We start from the raw sequence: 17,490 nt of genomic DNA on the forward strand, positions 1-17,490 counted from the left end.
TTACCTTCACAAATACATCAACAGAATTTAATCAACTCAATTTTATTGAAGAAGTTTGAACACCACTAATCTAATTTTCCTTCCATCCTGTATACTCCGTATGCCCATAAACAAAATTGATTATCTCATAATCAAGCGCCCTTTTGACGCTATAAAACTTCTAATTAGTGTTCCGAAAATAGATCCAGAAAACAATCTTCTCTTTCCCCACCAGAATGCGTTAGATTTGCCAGACTGATTATGTATTAGTTGCCTTACTGTGAAGATTTGATTACGACTTATACCTTGTATCTGGGATCGGGTAGAGTGGAGTGGTCTTTGAGAATGTTTTAATTACGGTTTGATTTAATTGCAATACGGTATTTTATGTAGGGAGTTGTGTGGTAAAGGAATTTATGTATGAAAGGTGGATGGAGACGGACTGATTCTGGTGGATATGAGTGCTTTTTAGAATACGGTAAGCTGAGATGTAAATGTTTATAGTTACTTTGGGCAGTGATTTTTTCTTTAATTAATTCATAATATAGTTTCCAGGTAGATAACTCGAAGATTTTAAGATTTATTTCAAGGGGGCAAATAATGTTTTTTATTCAAAATAAGCAAAATTAAGGGATTTTCATAGGCGCTTTATTTATTCAGAATGTCAAACAAAAATTATTAATAAATGCCAATTAACCCTAAGTAATTCAAATGTACTGCCTGGGGAGAAAAGCATATTTTTTAGAAAGTTTAAAGGGCGAGATTATAGGGAAAATTCTAAAATTATAGAGAGTTCTGCTTATGGATAGAAAGTACCATTTTAGGGCAACTTTCTGAACTGAAAACATACATAGGTATTTTTAATGTAATCAAAAAATAAACAATTGTGCTCTAAAATTAACATTACTTTTTAAATGATTTGTTATTCTAACGATGGTATATACGTTATTAGTCAATAAAAAATGAATCATATTATGATTATTTCATAGTGAGAAAAATCCCAGTTAGTAAATAATCAGCTAAAAGCAAACAATTCGGTGTGTGTTTCATTGTGGTAACCAGATTCATTTTGTGGGCATTTAAGATTTATATAATAAAACATTATTGTATATGTAAGTATCAGTTTGTTTTTTATTAAATTTACTTGACAAGAGATAAAGCATATTCTCAAAGTTCTGTGATTGCTATGATAACACGAAGTTTTCGTGATTTATGGATGAAATCTTGCCGTTAGTATAGTAAGTTTTATTATAAAAAAAAATCTGTGGTACCTGAAAATTCCAATACTATAAAACATTATTGTAAGAAAACTGTGAGCAATATGGGATATTTTCATCCTTCCGAATCCAATACTGGAAATCCTACCTTTCACAGTTTCCGAAATTTGCCAATTTCAATTTTTAACCAGTTTTTTTACCCTAAAATTCACCTGAAAAAATGGCAAATTTCAGAATCTATGAAAAGGACTTCCAGTATTGGATTCAGAAAGACAAAAATATGCCATAACTGTTGTAGTTTTAAAGAAATTTCTTATAGTTTTCTATGAGATACTGAGAATTGAATACCTCACATTTAAAATTAAATAAATAATGCGGTAGAAACAATGAAAAGTCAATCACATGACCCTCACATCCCACTTCCTTCTATCTCAGACCCAAAAATCATTGACGATCGTAATGAAATTATGCTCATCATATTTAGTGAGACAAACTGAGTAAGAAAAATTTGCCATTCTGCCATTGAATTCGGCACCAAAAGTTTTTCTGATGGAAAAATCGATTGTAAGAACACAACCTTCGAATTTCATGAGCTAAGTAACATATTGCCCGATATAAAAATCGATTCCTATTGGGTAAAATAAAATAAATAATATATAAAAAGATGTTACAAGCCCGGAAGAAAATAGTAAATATTTTAAATGTCTAAACTACGAAAGGACTAACGTGAAATGCCTGAAATAAAATACAATTTATTTCAAATTCCTGGACAGCATAACAAAATTGATTGCAATTGCCTGGAATAACTCCAAAAAGTATTTCAAATGACTGAATTAAAAAAAAAATATCTGACATGCCTTGAATAAGATCGAAAATAATTTCACGCCTGGAATATTAGAATTAAAATTATTTAAAAAATGCCTGGAATAAGATAAAAAATTATTCCAAACGCTTGCAAGTCATGAAAATTTACTTCAAATTACTGGACTAATATTAAAAGTGATGATATATTCCTGGAAGAATTTATTCGAAATGTCTGGGCGTCCTAAAAATCGATTCCTATTGCCTGAAATTAAAAAAAATATATTTTAAAGGTCCGGAAGATTATAAAGAAAATTACTTCAAATACGCGAACAAATACAAAGGATTAACGTGAAATGCGGAAATAAAAAACGTCAAATGCCTGGTGTCTGTTTGCAGACTTCCAAAACCTAAAAAAAAAACTTAATAGCTTAAAGAATAATAAGTTTTACTTTATTACAGGGCACCAACTCTTGAAATTTTACTAACTAACAAATAAAATAAATTGCTTTTGTTGGGATTGTATAAATTTTTTTTTTTAGTCTAATGACCACCTATTTATATATATTAGAAATCGTTGTTAAACACTATTGTGAATAAAAGTTTTGTTAAAGTTTAATCATTTAAAAGAGTAATTAAAAATTTTGTTCTAATTGCTTTATAATAAGTACTATTTTATTATATATATTTTTTTCGCTTTCATACTTATACCATAATATACCTTTAAATGTTTATGTATACAATTACATTATAAATTTTTATTATTTTCTTTGTAGCTTTTATACTAAATAAATATACATTATTATTATTGTATCTTAAATTGAATTTGACATTTTGAATTGGAATTGAACTTAAGGTGATAGTTTTCTTATAATCTTCGGTTAGAGATTGGGTTCTTTCGTTTTACGGGTACCTCTGCGTAATTTTTTCAACATTAAATTTAACAATGACATTAAAATATGGAAATTTGTCACCAAAAAATTGTCCCAAATTTCACATTTTTTCGACTTTATTTACACCAAAATAGATTTGAAAAAATGCAATATATAGAAAACTATAAAAGCTACGACTTTCTGGATAATTTCATTCAACTTAGAAGGATGGTATTATGCAAGAATCGTTGAAACTATAAAAAAAGGAACTGTAGTTATTTTACAATCATCTCCCAAGATTTGACCTTTTTTTATTTTTCAAAAAATTTGTTTTTCGCGAACTAACTACGCTAGTTGCACAACTTCATTCTATAGATCACAAAAACATCTGGTTCTAGAAGGATCTAAAAAGATCGCTTGCAATGACAGCACTTTGAAAATTCTTGAAAAATTTGATCTTCTTAGATCCTACGAGAACCGGAAGTTTTCGTGATCTATAGAATGAAATTGTGCAACTAGCGTAGTTAGTTCGCGAAAAACGAATTTTTGAAGTATTCGAAAAATAAAAAAAAGGGCAAACCTTGGGAAATGATTGTAACATAACTACGGTTTCTTTTTTTATTGTTTCAACGATTCTTGTATAGTTCCTTCCTTCTAAGTTGAATGAAGTTATCCAGAAAGTCGTAGCCTTTATAGTTCCCTGGATACTGAATTTTTTTCAAATCAATTTTGGTGTAAATAAAGTCGTAAAAATATCAAATTTGGCACAATTTTTGGATTGAGATAATTTTTTGAACATCCTCAGATCCCATATTAACTCGAAATTTTTATAATCTATAAGCTACTGTTAGCTCGATTTAGAAAAAAAAATTCACAATTTTTTGATTTTTTGGTGACGAATTTCCAGATTTTAATGTCATTGTTAAATTTATTGTTGAAAAAATTACGCAGAGGTACCCGAAAAACGAAATATACGACAATAATAATAATGTATATTTATTTAGCATAAAAGGTAAAAAGAAAATAATAAAAATTCATAATGACACCGATCAAGGACAAGCTTTCTCGCTTGGAAGACATTCGTCAGTCTTTCAAGCGGAAGTGTTTGTTTGCTATTCTGGAGGTGACCACCAGGGAAAAAGTTAAAGAGACCCGGAGACTGAAATAGTCATTTACACCAACAGCCAAAAGGTGCCTTAAAAGCCACTCAAGCACCCAGGACTAGCTCCAAACTGAAGTGCAGGGATGCGCTAGACACATTGGGTAGGAGGAAGACGGTTCGAGTGGAAAGCAATAAGCGGGCGGACCTTCAACCTATTAACCCCAAACCCTATCTTGGACTAAGTAAGAGACCAATTTCCCATATCCTAGACAACTGGGCATGGGAAAAGACCTGGAAAAATTGAAGTAGAAACAGTCCAATTATCCAATGTCAAAGTCTACAGTTTCATGTGTTCACCATTTCTTATCTGGATACATGCAAATGATATGAGGAAGATTTTCGCTTTTTGCGTTGCATACATAAACATTTAAAGGCATAATATGGTATAAGCATGAAAACAATAGAAAATACATGTATTAAAATAATATTTATTATAAAGCAATTAGAACAAAATTTTTAATTCATCTTTTAAATGATTAAACTTTAACAAAACTTTTATTCATGATAGTGTTTAACAACGGTTTCTAATATAATAGGTGATCATTAGAATAAAAACAGTAAATTTATACAATCCTAACTAACAACAGTAATTAATTCTATTTGTTAGTAAAATTTCTTCATTTTCTCAAGAGTTGGTGCCCTGTAATAAAGTAAAACTTATTATATTATCATTCTTTTTCACCTCTTATTTTTTTAAGAGGTTTAGGAAGTCTGCAATCAGACACCAGGCATTTAACGTATTTTAGTTTAGTTATTTGAATTTTTTTTTTTAAATATTATTTCCGCATTTCACGTTAATCCTTTGTATTTATTCGCGCTTTTGAAATAATTTTCTCTATAATCTTCCGGACTTTTAAAATAATTTTTTATTTTATTTCAGGCAAGAGGAATCGATTCTTAGGTCGCCCAGACATTTAGAATAAACGTTCAGGAATATATCATCACTTTTCATTTTAGTCCAGTAATTTGAAGTAAATTTTCATGACTTGCAAGCGTTTGGAATAATTTTTTATCTTATTCCAGGCATTTTTGAAATAATTTTAATTCCAATATTCCAGGCTTGAAATTATTTTCGATCTTATTCAAGGCATGTTAGATTTTTTTTTTTAATTCAGTCATTTACAGAAATACTATTTCGAGTTATTCCAGGCATTTGCAATCAGTTTTGTTATGCTGTCCAGGAATTTGAAATAAATTGTATTTTATTTCAGGCATTTCACGTTAGTCTTTCGTAGTTCAGACATTTAAAGTATTTTTTATTTTCTTCCAGGCTTGTCACGTCATTTTATATATTATTTATTTTATTTTACCCAATAGGAATCGATTTTTTAGGTCGGGCAATATGTTTATTAGCTCATAAAATTCGAAGGTTGTTTTTCTTACTATTGACCTTTCCATCAGAAAAACTTTTGGTGCCGAATTCAATGGCAGAATGGCAAATTTTTCGTACGTAGTTTGTCTCACTAAATACGATGAGCCTAATTTCATTACGATCGTCAATGATTTTTGGGTCTGAGATAGAAGAAAGTGGGATATAATCATGTGATTGACTTTTCATTGTTTCTACCGCATTAATTATTTCATTTTAAAATTCAATTCTTAGCTCATTATTTCACTAAAATAAAATTAATATGGTAGAGTTAGAGTTGACCATGCCCCGATCATTTTTCAGACCAAGTTTTCCGGGTTAAATCACACTGGTTACGTGATTAGTCAATATTTTAAGAGGTTTAGGCACATTGTGTACATGCTTAGTCAGATTTTCAAGGGAAAACTGCCAAATTTGCTTATTAAATTTCTATATTTACCCTTGTAGAACTTGACAATTATTTTTTATAGCGAGTATATCCGCCAAGCACAAGCTTACATGTTTTACCCCTTTAAAATAATATTTAAGTTTTGAAACCTAATCGAAAGTTTTCAACCCCTTATAAATTTTTGCATGAATTTACCGAATAAATTCATTAAGTATCAGCTTGTACCTTTTCATCCCTTTAAAGTAATATTTAAATTTTTAAAACTAATCAAAGTTTTTAATTCCTTTCAGTATGAATTTAACGAATAAATCCACTAAGAAATGTAGCACTTTTGAATAAACCCATAAAAGAAAAATAAAGAAATATTAATATGTGGCCACCGGGCACTTTCATAAGTTCATGTTTGGAAACCTCTAAAGCGCCAGTCCAAATAAATAGTCCCAGTCTTCCCAGTCTAAGTCTAAGCCTCACTCTCCAGACAGCCATAACCTGCCACATCGCTCAGTTCCATCAACATTTGCTACAATATCCAGAGAGGTTCGATCTTTGAAAACTAGTTCTGATAGGGAGGCCATTGCTGCCTCTAAATCCCTTGCAACAGAATTATTAGAGGTTGATTTTGTCATCGATAATAATTCAGCAGCAAATATAAACCCGTTGACTTCACCAATAGTGCGACTATCAAGAGACTCAGATGCGACTGATGGTCGTTATTTATTGGCCAAACTGAGAGATCCTTCCATCTTAAAACCTCTTAGGCTATTCCTTGCCTATCTGCATGATCAACCCTCCAGTGTGTGTTTTGAAGGACATACCAACACCAGCATCCGATTGGCACTTGCATCAGAGGGACTTCCTGGTGACGTGGACTCTTTGCGGAAGCTCTACTTTCGCTACCATGATGCCTATGGTATTGGTCCAACTGAAGTTGAAGCAGATCTGTCAGCCTTCAGGTCCTTATTCTCATCAGAAAAGCTTCAAAAAATCAGAGAGCAATTATTATTCTGGTGGATCTCCTGTCAGGAATAAACATTTTTAAATGACTTGACGCGAACAAAGAATCCCGATCAGATAACCCTCTGAAATACTGGACAATAGCAAGCTTAGTATTTTCTCTCTAAATATTCAGTCCTTAAGACATAAAACTAATGATTTATTTCTTTTACTAGAAGAGCTTCATTTTCCAGAAATCGTTGCCATAACTGAACATTGGTTGCATGTTGGTGAGCCTGTGATGGTGGATAAACACTACAGTTGCCAGATTTGATGGAACAAATCTAACTCATGGAGGTACTGCGATATTATCTACTAGCAACGACTTTTCAATGCTAACCAAGTTCGATAATTTAGTTTCTGAAAAAATATTTGAATTTTCCATTGTCTACAATAATAATTTTGATCTTTACGTTGTTTGTATTTACAGAACACCTGATGCTGACGTAAATGTTTTTTTCCAAAAATTACTAAGCTTGCTTGAGTCTTTGCCGTTAAAAAGCAGACTCATTTTATGTGGCGACCTAAACATTGATTTTTCCAGTGTGTGTGCTGCTCAAGAATCTCTCCAGTCAATTTTCGACTCTTTTGGCTTAATCATCCACATTAAATCACCTACCAGAATAACTAAAACCAGCTCTAGTACAATAGATTATGTCGTATCTTCCTTTGAGCCAGATTTCGTCGATTGTACTGTCTTAAGCTCAGGTTTCTCAGACCATGAAGCAGTGTTAACAAAGTTTTCCATAACTAAATCTAAAAGTAAAAATGTTCCACGCAAATTAGGCGGTATTTTCTCGGATAAACATTTTTGCATTTTAGGCACGCTATCTAGTCTTTCTCACAAATCCTTTCCTTTGAGACCTCTTAAAAAGAAGCAACATAACCCCTGGTCTACCCAAGGCTTGCGTACATCTGCTAAGAACATGCGCTTATTATCTCATATTAAGAAATTTTCAACTTCAAGTAATACAAACTAAATAACAAGAAACACTAAATATACAATTACGTTTACATTTCCCATCAGTCTCTGGTGAATGACTCCTCAGAGACCACCGAGTATGACCTGCTATAAGCACTTTCAATCAAATCAAATTAAAATACTTTTATTTGCCTAAAGCCGGGTTGACACGATCCAAGTATACTTGATTACAGTCTACTTGGATTATCCGCGAGCAGCACTTGGACGTTACTTTGATCGTGTCACCAGTTCATCCAAGTGCGCTTGGATCAGTAGGTTACATCCAAGTTGAGTAGGACAGTACCTAACTTACTTGGATCCAAGTTGTGTTTGTTTGTCAAATAAAATGGCGTCGGCGTCTAAAAAAAGAAAACTGAAAATAAGCAAAAGAAGAAAATGGTCCGAAAGGGAGAATATTAGATTCATGGAGTTATACGAAGCTGAGGAAAGTTTATGGAATGTGCGTTTAGCGGAATATAAAAACAAACATACTAGGAATTCGGCTCTTAAACGAATAAGAAGAGCCGTTAATTGAAAATCTTTTCTTCGGCTTTTAAGGGCATTTTTCGAGAATATAGCTTCATAAGATATTCTTTAAGAGCAAACCCCTCGTCGCCCAGAATTACACCCCAATTTGGAAAATTAAGCGAATTATCCTCTATGGAGGCTTTTAATGTAGATCGGTTAAAAATTGTACTGTCATTCATTTTTCCCTGACTCCCAAAATCTATAAAAATGAAATTGTAATCACTATCAACAAGTGCCATAAGGACGGTGCTAAAAAAGTCCTTATAGTTATAAAAACCGCTTCCACCACCCTGTGGTTGCTGAATGTTGACATGTTTCCCGTGAATAGCTCCACAGCATCCTGGAAAATTCCAGCGCTCTTCAAACCCTCTCGCTATGGTATTCCACTCAGCGTTAGTTTTTGGTACCTAAAAAAAAGTAAAATTTTAATAAATAAAATTTTATAAAACACTAATAAATATTTTAATATATATATTTATTTCTTTTGTAGCCTAAGAAAGACGTGAGTGACTCAAAAGACCAGGAACAAAGTGAACAAGAATTTGAAACAGAATACGAGAGTGACTATACTGCTGAGGCCCACGCTGACACCTTTATTGCTGAGTCACCTAGTACAAATGAAGCATTTAGTGAGACAGATGATTTCATAAATAAAGCGACACTTCATACTGAAGGTTTAAAATCAGAATGTAGCAGTTTTAAGATTGCGACAAGCGATAAGCGACTCCTGAACATATTGAAAAACGATAAATACTTTTAAATCATTAAAAGAGGATGTGCAAAAAACCCAGGTGGTCGATGAGTTTTCACATTTTGCCAATAACATAGCATCTCAATTACGAGAAATTCCAATTGCTGATGCAATGGAGTGTCAATTAGAAATAATGAAAATAGTCCAAGAAAAGCGTCTTATGGTAATGCGTCGAAACCAGCAAATTAATGAACCGTCAACTTCATGCAATGCATTTTACAATCCTGTACATGATCAGGAATTAATACTCTCTAATAGGAATAACATTCACCATTCACATAGATCTGATACATCAGAACTATCTCATCAATGTCATCAACTTCTGCACAATAAGATGAATCGATCAGCAACAGCCAAGACAGTTTGTCAGAAGAATACATCACTGGCAGTATATTAAGTGAAGCTATCCGCAGTATCGGTGGTTTTGATGAATATGGAAAATAAGTTAAATTTCTTGTCTTGTTTTTTTAGGTTTAGGAATATTTCGTTTATTTTTTTTTAATTACAATAAAAAAGTAACATTTTGCAAGTACATTTGGTATTTATATGTATATTTGGTATGTACGTTTGGAATCTATAGCACAGCTTTCATCATTATTTTTTTTCAGCATGACATACTTATAATTATAATATATAGCACTTTCTATATTTTTAACATAAACCAAAAATGCAAAGACGAAAAAACATACAACTTACCTGAATGTACATCTCCAATGATTTATAATTCATAAATTGCTTCAAGTACTGCAGGTAAAAACTTGGATATTTAAGATTTGGGAACTCTATACAAACATTCTAGCGTACAAAAACAACATCCACTTGCCAAGTAACGAAGGGTAATTTGTAGTTTTAATCTTGCAGGTAATGCAGCTCTCATATTTGTATCAACTTTCTGAATTTTTGGTTTTACACTTTGCAATAGTTGCTCAAACTGTTCTGCAGTTATTCCCAGATGGTTTTTGAATGTGGCTTTATCCTCACCCGCCACTTCTGTAAGGAAATTGGAGGAAGCTCCAATGATGATGATGATGAGTTATTGAAATGCATAACTTTTCACAAAAATATTGACATTTCTTTTCCCATTGGCCCTTCACAACCCGCTATATTATTAGTATTAATATTATTATGACCTTGCCTCTTTGCCCTCAATTATAAACTATATACAATATCCCTATCGGTCCCGATACATATCGACCTAACCAAAAACATATTCCATCCTAAAATTTTCAGTTATATCGAATCCAGGTTATAGCAGAACATAAACCATTTTATACTAACAATAAATTTCCCAGTTATGAAAACGTTTTTCACTGTTTATTTTATCGGTAGCGTTTGTTTTGTAAATATGTCATCTCGCTGTGTTATATGAACCATGTAAGACGGTGTACTGAAAAATTATTTATGAAAATTACAAATAAATCAATTTTCCAGAAAAACTGGATACCATGGGATGCGTGGAGTTCGCCGCGACTCTCGGCAGTGTCATCCTGCTCATTGTCACTCTACCGTTCTCACTTTTTTGGTCTTTTAAGGTAAGATTTTGCGAAGTGAAGTGAATTAGTAGTTCATTAATAAGGAACATAATTTCTTTTAAATATAATTTATGTCTTTGATTATTTGTAATCAGTGAAACTAAGTGTTGAATTCGATGATGATTACTCACATCACTTTTGGCATTTTATTTTATTAAAATCCTTCCTACTAAGAAACTATCTTCTTTATTAACGATTATACAACATTTGTCCTAATTTTTTGGTTATTTTAGGTGGTGCAAGAGTATGAGAGAGCAGTAATATTCAGACTGGGGAGGTTACGTACGGGGGGAGCAAGAGGTCCGGGGATCTTTTTCGTTTTACCTTGTATCGATAGTTATTGCAAGGTCGATTTGAGGACCGTGTCTTTTGATGTGCCGCCCCAAGAGGTACTTATATAAATATTATGAAAAAAATATATATATACAATGTTTAGCAAGTTAAAGGTTTTCGTTTATTAATTTGTTCCTTCGAGTTCAAGGCACATAAAGTGATCTCCCTTTGTTTTTTCTTTACTGCATCTAAGTCAAATTGGTCCTTCGAGTAGGATTTTTCTGTTCTAAAATCATCTAACCTAGTGATTTGTACTTAATTTGTTGCCTACGATTAAAAAATCAGCAAAGGACCAATTGAGCAAGTTACTATAAATTTGTTCACTATTTGATATATGAAGACTTTTTTTTTCAGGTAATCATAAATTTGTTTTCTTTTTCTAGTTTAGGTTTAAGCAGTGGTTTAATTTCAGTGGTAAATAAGTACAGTGTAAGGAGCTCATGTGATTTTCAATCTAAATATTAGTGTTCTTAAGCTTTTTGCGTAAAAAGGAGCTATACATTTTAACTAGTATATTCTGCCCTGGTTTTTCTTTTTCCCCGTTTATTGACACGTTAATATATGTTTTACCATCTAGTCAAGGTGTAAAAGTCGTATCTTTATTACAAATAGTGATTTCAAACTATTATTTATTTGTCATATCTGCAAAAATCCATATTTTACTAGGTTCAAATGTCGTATTGATTGTTACAAAGCCACATTGTCGTATCTGAATAAAAATATAGGAGATATGACATTTTGACTTTGTATCGGGCAGCGAGCGATCTTATTGGTAACAGATTTACGACCTTAGGTGTAAGTGAGGTTATAATTTATGTTTCGTTTTTATCACATGTTTTGTTTATAAATTTTACTTATTAGTTTTGGTGGCTGCAAAACCTTGGTAACATGATATATTTAGTTATTGGTTGTGCATTCTTAGTGTATTTTATTCCACTGTTAATTTAAATAAAACTATTTAAGGTATGTTATTGAACATTACTATTTTCACCTTGTAATATATTATAATGTGTGCTTATTTATGCTAGATGTCAAAGAGATGCAAAAAGTTGGTTACACTAGCGCTTAATAAAGAGCTGGAATTACAAAAAAAGTCCTTATTTAGAGTAAAAAAATATGACAACGTAAACAGCAAGATTAATAATGGCGATAGTTTAGATGATCCGGATGATCCAGATTTTATTCCAGAGCAAGCAAAGAAAATGAAGATACAAAAACCTAAATGTAGTAAGAAAGTTAAAAAGTATATTAATAAATACTTATACTATTTTATTTATTTGTAGTGTTATAAAAAACTGATCAGCTGAATAAATTTACAAAGGACGGAAAAGTTCAAAAAAGGAAAAGATATAACAGAGTATACAGGCAACATGCATAAAAAAGTGCTTTTAAAAAATTGATAAAGATAGGCAAATAACTATTAATAAAGAATTTTGGCAATTAACAAATGAAGAACAACGCCAATTAATTTTTAGTTCTGCAAAGAGAATCAATAAAAAAAGAAAAACTAAAGATGGAGATTCTAGGCGTAATCACTCAGTAGTTTATTACTTAAAATCTAATACAGGGACTGACGTAAATGTGCGCAAAAAATTTTTTTTGGCAATTCTAGGTTTTGAAGTTTATAATGATCGAATAACTAGAGATGTATTAAATAAGACTGACTCGAAAAGTTTACTTGTAAAACCATTAAAGCGACGACACCCTTCTGAGAAAAAAATTGACAGACAACAGATTATTGATCACATAAATTCCTTTGGTCCAAGAATATCCCATTATAGAAGGGAGCATGCGCCCAAAAGGAAATATCTTCCAAGCGACGTTAATATTAAATTAATGCATCAAGATTTTTTTAAAAAGTACCCTAACATAAATATTTCATACGAACTTTATCGCCAACAAGCAACTGAGATGAATATTTCTTTTGCAACGTTGGGCCATGAAGAGTGTTGGCAATGCGAAACATTTAATCTGCATTCTAAAAATACAAAACATGACAAAGAAAATCTCAACTCTGTCTGTGAAGATTGTGAAAAATGGAAAATTCACTATGAAAATGCCGTAGAGGCGAGAAATGAGTATAAAAAGACGCATCTTTCACTGCAGTAAACTCCGAATCATTATATTTTTTTGCAGATTTACAGAAGGTACTCATGTTATTTTTTATGTTAAATTGTACAATAAATTTTATATTACGTTTGTAGGATATAATGCTACCACGCTGTGATATGTTTAAAGAAATTATTTTTACTCCTCGGATTATTTGTTTTAATGAGAGTTTCGTTACCCTCGGCAAGCAATCTGTAAAAAACAAACCAGTAGCTATTATTTGGCATGAAGGAGTGGCCGGAAGGAGTAAATCTGATATTATCTCAACATCCTACAAATTTCTCTTGTTTCACCGTGATGCAAAAGAAATAACACTTTGGCTAGATAATTGCGCCGCCCAAAATAAGAATCGGGCTTTGTATTGTTTTTTTATTTATTTAATTAATTCAGCAGAGGGTAATCTAAATTTACTAAAAATAAAATATTTGCAAACTGGCCACACTTTTATGTCTGCTGACTCTTTCTACCATCAGGTGGAAAGGCCTTAAAACAAACAGGCAAAGTTTTGGTTTTTGATGATTTTAAATTATGTGTAAAAAAAATAAACAATTTAAGGGTTGAGGTATTCGAAATGATTTTTATGATTTTGCTGATTTTTCGTCTAGATTTAAGATGAATAAAATTATACCAAAGCCTTATCTAGCCAATTTCGTTGAGTTTCAATTTAAAAGGGAATCTAAAAACCTTTTTTACAAAACAAAATTTAGTGGTGAATTAATAGAACTAAATTTTTTATTGGCAAAACAATTTAAAAGTAACCTACCAAAACCCACCATAAGATTGGCTCCCAAAGGTATTAAAAAAGAGAGGAAAGCTAAATTACTGCAAAAGTTGCAAGAAATCATACCATCAAATAGGATGTACTTTTGGCACAATTTGCCAGAATCAATAGAAGCAGAAAATTATGATAGTGAATAGCTTATCTTATTAATGTACTTGTTATACTCATTTTCATTAACTGTTTATTTTAATTTATAAATTAGGTTTATTATTATTTTACAGCAAATTTATTTATAAAAATTATAAGATGTTTTCTTTTACAAAGACCAAATGTCGTATCCAACAAAAGTTTTTTTTTCTGCAAATTATGATTAAACAAAATGCTTAAAACATCTTAAAGTTGTTTTTATAGTTATTTATAAAAATAAATATTAAACAATACAGCAATTGGCAACAAAGAGGGATGGCATATAATTATTTACAAATTGCTTATTATCTCTAAATGTTGTTTTTTCACATACGACTTTCTGTCTTAGCAGGGCAGTATTTCTTTCTTAATTCGCTAACAAAAGAAACACAAAAATTCGAATATACGCGACGAGTTTTCAAGATATTATTTTACCTTGAAACAGCAAAGTACGTGGATCAAATGTGGAAAACATTCCGAGTTATTCAAATGTTTTAAGTTAATTAAAAAAAAGTGTATTTTTGCTGAGCCTCCTGTATTTCAATTTTAAAAAGTGACAGAAAAATCGTAAATTATTGGTTGTTTAGAACCTTTTGTATAGCTTTTATTTGAACTTAAAATATGTCTCTTTCCCATTAAAAGATCTTGTACCATATTGTATATTTCTACGATTGGAGTAGAAATTATCAAGAAGTATTTAAAAAAAAGTGTTTTTTTTTAAAGAGTTGAAGTTGGTTCTGCTGTGAATACACTCAACTGCCTGGAAGGCGTTCAAAGTAATTTCTAAAGCCTTTAAGAGAAATTTCGTAATTTTTTATGTCTTTTAAAACTTGATTACTAATTTTTTCCAGGCAATTTAGGCAATGTCTTGTTTTCTTTGTAATTTGAAGAAAAAAAATTATTGGTATTATTTGTTTCATTAGTCTTTTCTATTAATTTGCACGCAGGTCTTATATTTATAAGTTCATCTTCCTAATAAATAAATAAATAGGTATGAACAAAATCAGTCATAATTTAAATTGCTGTGTTAATTAAAAAAAATTAAAAAAATAAATATATATTAATTTTCGGCATTTTGTTTTTTAAATTATTAACATTCTGTGAATTTATTTATCATAAAAAAAAATTATTTTAAATTAAAGGAAGTAATTTGGAAATTCATAATTTACATGGATTCAACCCCACGTTCTCTCATTTAGTTTTTAAATAATACATTAGAACCGTTGTGTCATAAATGAATAAGTAAAGCAATTTATTTGCTAGTAATAAAAAGAAAATAACTTAAATGTACATAATCTAACTGCCTACCAGGCTCAAGTTCTTTAATTTATTTTCTATTAAATTTAGTAAGTCCATAAAAAGTTTTTTTTAAAGCCTTGTCAAGGTCAATACCCAAAAAACAAATATAAAACAAATAAAAATTACGCCAAATGCCTGAAGTAAAATTTGAACTGTAAATGTCAATTTTCCTATCTCATACTAGAGAATCATGGAGTATTAAAAAATTGAGTTTAAGTGAGAAAAACACAGTTTCTAAAAAAATCTCAGTTAAAATATGAAACAAAAATTAAATCATATAACTAATGCTTTTACAACCTGAATTTTGAGTGTTAAATTTTTAAATAAATTTGCGTGTAATATCGATTTACATTATCTATACATATAATAATTCCCTCATTCTTGAAATAAGGATTCAAACTATTGACTATTAGGAACACTGCATACATTATTAAAAAGTAAATAAACTTGTGTGTCATATCCATTTAAATTGTGCATTTGTAAATTATTTCTGTAATTTTATATAATTTTCTTTATATCTAAAATTTTAAATTATGAAGACTTTTATTTAACTTATATTTTTAATTAATAGTTTCAACTAGATTTCGATATGTATTTATACATTTATATTTATTGACAAAACTTATTATTTAAATAAAAGCCTTTAATACTGAATTGAATTAATATATAAACTTATTTTTAAAATCCTTAAGGCTTAAACTCCTTTAAATTTGTAATCCTTATTTATCAAGAAATACTATAAAATATCCTCAACTAGTACCTTATTTTATTTAAAATTAAATAAATAGATAGGAAGCAATAATTCAAAATTTACAAAAACATAATTTAAATGGTTTAATTTAAATTAAAAGTTTCTTGAACAGCGAATTATTTATTCATTTTCTATTAACCAATAAATAAAAAAATAATAATTCGATGAGAAACATAAAAATGCATAACCTAATTGGAGACGATGCTTAAGCTCTTTAATTTATGGTCTCGTAAATATATTTTCTATGGAAAAAAAACTATTAAAATAAAAACCTTGCGTATTTTAATAATTATTTGAAAAATCAAATAATTGTCAGAAAAATTGAATAATTCTCCTTTTTCCATTGAATGATTTTTAATTTCTACCTAGACAATTTCAATTTTCAATTTTCAGGCTCTCACCAAAGACTCCGTAACAGTCACTGTGGACGCGGTGGTTTACTACCGAATAGAAGACCCACTTAACGCTGTAGTAAAAGTAACCAACTACAGGTACCACCAGCCCTTACCCAAACCCCTTAAAGAAATTCTAATATTTTCTCTGCAGCAACTCGACCCGACTCCTTGCCATGACCACCCTAAGAAACATATTGGGCACAAGAAACTTAGCGGAAATCTTGTCAGACAGGGAGGCAATATCGCATGCGATGCAAGCCTCTTTGGACGTCGCTACCGACCCATGGGGAGTCAAAGTGGAAAGGGTTGAAATGTGAGTACCACCCTTAAGCATGAAGCTCAGCAATAACCGACTTTTTTTTAACATAGAAAAGACGTAAGTTTACCCCAGCAACTTCAGAGGGCGATGGCAGCTGAAGCTGAGGCTTCACGTGAAGCTCGTGCCAAGGTCATCGCCGCTGAAGGCGAAATGAAGGCTTCTAGGGCTTTAAAGGAAGCTTCTGATGTCATTAATCAAAGTCCTGCTGCTCTACAAGTAAGACGGAGTAAGGAAGCATTGATAGGATATTAATTAATTAATGCTCTTTCAGCTGAGATATCTTCAGACTTTGAATAATATATCGGCGGAGAAGAACTCGACCATCATCTTCCCACTTCCAATAGACTTGGTCAGCTATTTTGTTAATATTAGGTCTAGATCTGACTCGTCACAAGTTATTTGATTGTAATAAAAAAGAGTTTTATTGGTGATGTCTTTTTTTTTGAGGTTGTTTTAACAAAAGGTGCAACAAGCTGTAAGTCATAGAGAGGCTCCACAATTTCCCCAGGAAATTTATTATTCTGGCTACTCTCGGAAGGGTTGTAAATTATGTCTGTATTGTCGCAGTTTTTAAAAGGAGTGACCTATATAAGGGAGTAAGAGAAGGGCATGAATCAGTTTGAAACTATTTAAATATATGGTAAATTTGTGGAAGTAGCTTTAGAAGGTTTGTAAATAAAAACCGAACTTGCTGCTAAAATAATGATGTTTTTCAAGCAGTTGAACTAATTTTTTAGAACTTAATATTGTAGCGTTAGGTGTAAATGAAAACCATTGAAAATAGGCAAATAATTTATTTGCACACTTACACTACAAAACGCGAT

The 17,490-nt window shown here is 31.0% G+C and overlaps 1 protein-coding gene across 3 annotated transcripts; it reads left to right on the top strand.

Moving 5' to 3' along the window:
- Positions 1–241: 241 nt before the first annotated feature.
- Positions 242–17,095, top strand: LOC126740636 (band 7 protein AGAP004871-like). 3 transcript variants are annotated; one of them, XM_050446743.1, is made up of 8 exons: positions 342–457; positions 10,351–10,395; positions 10,453–10,553; positions 10,787–10,942; positions 16,346–16,443; positions 16,499–16,660; positions 16,717–16,882; positions 16,938–17,095. In XM_050446743.1, the coding sequence occupies exons 3-8, from the start codon at positions 10,467–10,469 to the stop codon at positions 17,067–17,069; spliced, it is 801 nt and encodes a 266-aa protein (XP_050302700.1). In that variant the 5' UTR covers positions 342–457; positions 10,351–10,395; positions 10,453–10,466; the 3' UTR covers positions 17,070–17,095. The 3 variants fall into 3 exon arrangements, with proteins under 3 accessions (XP_050302698.1, XP_050302700.1, XP_050302699.1); XM_050446741.1 differs by lacking the exon at positions 10,351–10,395 and having other exon boundaries at positions 242–457; XM_050446742.1 differs by lacking the exons at positions 342–457; positions 10,351–10,395 and adding an exon at positions 955–1,091.
- The last annotated feature ends 395 nt before the right edge of the window (positions 17,096–17,490 follow it).

Source organism: Anthonomus grandis, chromosome 9 (assembly GCF_022605725.1).
Source record: "Anthonomus grandis grandis chromosome 9, icAntGran1.3, whole genome shotgun sequence".
Lineage (NCBI taxonomy): Eukaryota > Metazoa > Arthropoda > Insecta > Coleoptera > Curculionidae > Anthonomus > Anthonomus grandis.